This window comes from Galeopterus variegatus, unplaced genomic scaffold, assembly GCF_000696425.1.
Source record: "Galeopterus variegatus unplaced genomic scaffold, G_variegatus-3.0.2 Scaffold869, whole genome shotgun sequence".
NCBI lineage: Eukaryota > Metazoa > Chordata > Mammalia > Dermoptera > Cynocephalidae > Galeopterus > Galeopterus variegatus.
In genome coordinates this window covers 8013-12055 of record NW_007726980.1, presented here as the reverse complement: position 1 = coordinate 12055, position 4043 = coordinate 8013, and the positions used below count along the sequence as shown (strand labels likewise).

The 4043-nt window shown below is 55.7% G+C and overlaps 1 protein-coding gene across 1 annotated transcript; it reads right to left on the bottom strand.

Moving 5' to 3' along the window:
• Positions 1-1111: 1111 nt before the first annotated feature.
• TEAD4 (TEA domain family member 4) lies at positions 1112-3693 on the bottom strand (the record flags this gene model as incomplete). The annotated part of the gene is made up of 3 exons (XM_008573053.1): positions 1112-1399; positions 1505-1657; positions 3466-3693. Coding segments are annotated over 3 exons (495 nt in total), but the record flags the coding sequence as incomplete, so codon positions are not given.
• Positions 3694-4043: the final 350 nt, after the last annotated feature.

Sequence of the window (4043 nt, the reverse complement as noted above, 5' to 3'; positions counted from 1 at the left end):
AGTCCTGGCTCCTAACCACCACTTCGTAACACCTCCTAGATGCTGTCTGGTTCATTCTGTATTTCCATGTCATCCCCCTGAGTGCCGGGCGCACAGTCAACACCTGTGGGCTGAACCTTCACTCCCGTTGGCTCAGGCTACCGGAACGGTGGGCCTAACAGGGATAACGACACCAAACAGCCACTAGAGGGCGGCAAAGAGCCAGCCCCCGGCGTCGCTGAGGAAGGGGAGGGATGACTCGTTACTAAACATCACTGAGAGCAGCTTGCACCCGGCAGCTTGCAGACGTGACCTCTCCTGCTCGCCAACGTCTTCTAAGGTAGGTGCTACTGCCTCCCCACTGTACAGAGAGGAAAGGGAACAGAGGTTTGGACAAGTTGAGAAATTTGTCCAAGGTCAGGCAGCTTGGAATACGAGGATGGAAGCCAGGACTGCCTAAACTCAAAGCCCACGCCCATGCTCAGGAGAAATAAGCCAGGAAATCCCTCCTCCACCCCCAGGGAGCACAGAAGCCCCCGCTTTGGGGAGGGAGTCAGGCGGCCTGGGGCTGGCTCCGAGGGGGTCTGGGCAGAGAAGGAGTTTGAGTCAAGACTCAGAACACCAGACCTGGCAGGTCTCAGAGGCCCCTGCCCAGCCTCCCCATCCACACTCCTCAGCCAGGCTGCAGCGCCTCACCTGCTGCCCTCCTTGTCTGGGCTCCCCTGACGTGGAACCAGTCCCCAACCATGGTCATGAAGGAAGATGGCCACGGAATCCATGTCCACTGGAGATGGATGAAAACTATCTAAGGAGCTCTGACCGTGTCCCCTTCCAACAATTCTATCACTTCCACCTAAAATGGTGGACGGGGACCTCTCTGAGCTAGCTGTCCTGGAGGAGTGGCTGCAGGGGTGGTCAGGGAGTGTAGACGCAGCCATACAGGAGTGGTGATGGCAGCAGAGGGAACGTCACATCTCGGGCTCCAGTGTCTGGCAATGTTCCCGGCTGAGTCTGCTGGGGCGCTGGCTTTAGAACTGCCCGGGGTGCATTCTCAGCCCTGCTTCCAGCCTGCCTCCCAGACTGCCCCCTTCTCCCCCAGTCCCTCCCGAGGCTTGTACAGCCAGACCAGGTCCTCTGCAAATATACAACATCTTGGGTTTATTAGGGGTTGGGCACTGCAGGTTCAGGCACAGTTTGTTCCTGGGTAGGAAGAGCCATGACTGCTCCTCTCAGCTCTCTTGGCACTTCAGGGGGCTGCCCCTGCAGGTCCCCTTCCCATGTCCCCCCTCCCTGCTCCCCAAGTCTCTCATTCTTTCACCAGCCGGTAGATGTGGTGCTGCGCCCCGTGCTCACTGGCTGACACCTCAAAGACATATGCAATGCACAGCAAGGTCTCCTGCGTGTCTCTGTTGGTGACCACCTGCAGGTGAGAAAGGGACGCGGGCTCAGGCCCCAGCTGAGGGCCCGCCACGGGTGCCGTCCCCCTGTGGATTCCAGCCCCACCCCGGCAGTGCCGCCCACGCACCTGCAGGATGGTGAAGTTCTCCAGCACGCTGTTCATCATGTACTTCTCGGGCAGGTGCTTCAGCTTGTGGATGAAGTTGATCATGTACTCACAGAGCGGGGACCGGTGGATGCGGTAGGAGTAGTGACCATTCTCGTAGCGGGCATACTCTGTCTGCAGGACCCAGGGGACAGCAGGCCTTAGAAACCCTTTACCTCCAGCCCAGGCCCAGCTTCACAGGGAAGCGCCATGACCCAGTTAAATAGGAAGACGAGGCAGGAGCCTGAAGGCCCTTGAGAGCAGAGCCTCCCTCTTGGGGTGACGGTCACAAAACAAGGCCCCCCTACTCCATCGGTGACAGGCAGAAGCCGGGTATCGGAGGAGGGGAGGTTAAGGAGCACAGGAACAGCACCAGATGGGGCGGGGAGTGTGCCTCTCAACCCTGGCTGCACACGGGGGCCCCTGTGGTGATGGAACCGTCACGTTCCCGACTCTGGTGGTAAGCACAAGTCTGCACACACACACACACACACACACACACGTGTGCATGCACACACCCAAGTGCATGTAAAACTGGTGAAATCTGAACCAGACTGGCGGACTGTATCCACGTCAATTTCCTGGCTGCCAATACCGTACTCCAGTCACACAGGACGTTGCCAGTGCGGGAGCTCAGGAAGGGTAGGCGGCATCATGACTGCGTGCAGATCCAGTCATCTCAAAAATTAAAGTTTAATTAAAAATAAATAACTTGGGATGGGGTGGGAGAGGGAGGTGGAAAAAATTAGCTAGTTAAATAAATAGCCAGCTTAAGGAGCTTTTTCAAAACGGCTATTGCCCAGATTCCACCATAGAGACTGAGGAAACTTTCATCAGTGGGGTTCAGGTATTGGTGCGTTTCAAAAGCCCCCGAGTGACTCTAAGGTGCAGCCAGGGCTGAGAAGCCCTGGGATGAAGGAATGTATCTTCCCTAGTAGTAGCTTGGCATCTGGGTATATGTGACAGGAGGTAAGTTATCAATAACCGATAGACTGGAAGAGCAAGACTTCATTGATACAGACAAATTTGGGGGAAGAGGTGAGGACAGGGATGAAGACCAGCCTGAATGCATGAAGAGGTCACAGGGTCCCAGACTCGCAGAGGCCGCAGGGTTTGGGGTGAAAGGCCTTAATTTAGTCCCACCTCCTTCTTGCTCTCAGAACATGGTGGGACCAGAATATCAGAGCACTACAGGAGCCTGCGTCAGCAGACAGCGAGGATCACTCGTCACTTGTTTAGAGATAAATGGAGAGGCTGGGACTCAAGCCCAGGCTTGTCTGAACTTGTGTTCCTACCACCACCTTGCCCCATCCCTGGCCAGAAGCTTAAGAGAGAGGCAGAGACCCCTGCCTAAAAGGCAGGCCTGAGTTTTCTGTAACTTCCACTGGTGCAGTCTCCAGGCAGCCCACGAAGAGAAAAGCAGGGACATGAGCAATTTGGGGCATTTGTAGGGTAAAAAGAGAGCCAGGACCAAAATGCTGGAGCCCTGCTGCAGCCCTGCCTCTGCCTTGGTGGCTATGTGACCTGCGGAAGGCTTTCCCCTCTCTGTGCCTCAACCATGAAACCAAAAGGCTGGACCAGGTAGACAATCCCCAGGCCCTGCGGGCTGTGGCTCTGCTGTGGGAGAGGACGCGGGGACGCCTGCAAGGATGTGCTTGGAAGGTGCAGTGCCAGCCCAGGAGGTTGAGCCACAGCTCTGGTGAGCTGGCTAGGGTGGTAGTGTGGAGGGGACGAAGTGAGGCACTGATGGCATAAAGGGCAGGCACCAAGGAGCTTGTGGGATGCCCCATAACTGTAGGGCACTCTTCCTGAAAGCAGACGGAAGCTGCAGCAGCCACCTCTGGCAGGGCCTTGGCAAGCAAGCCTATCCCCAGGGGAGCTCTAGCAAAGGAGACTGCACAGGCCCCTGCCATCTGCCCTCTCCCACCAGGGTGGCCTCCTACCTCTACTTTCTCCACCACCTGCTTGCCGAAAGAGCAGACTTTTGTGGAGCAGGTGATTATCATGTTCTCAGGACTCTCATACTGGCTGGAGACACCATAGAAGGAGGTGCCCTCGTCCTCGATGTTGGTGTTGAGGTCTGCCTGCAGGGAGACACGGGGAAGCCGAGGAGGCGTCAGACACGTCTGCAGGGCCCTGCCGGAGGGATGGAGTTGAGGAGACCTCTGGGGTCACAGTCCGGGAAGACATCAGGAGGGCTTATAAAGAACTTGGACAGCAGGATGTTGGAAAGCTTCCACCGTTCTCCACATCCAGGCTGGGTACAAAATCAGGTTGTGTTGCCTAAACAAGGGAAAAAGAGAACACTGGGACCTGTAAAAGTTTCAAGCCACTGCCACCTGCTCAGATACCAACACACTTCGCAGGCGGGGTCCCCAATTTTGTCTTTAGGACTCCAAGTTTCATAGTCTAAGTCTTTGTTCTTGTTAAACTGCAAATACTTATATCTATATTGATCATTTCTACTTTAGCATGAATGAATCTATTAGAACCTTTCCAGGGTCAATTTTGACTGTGAGGA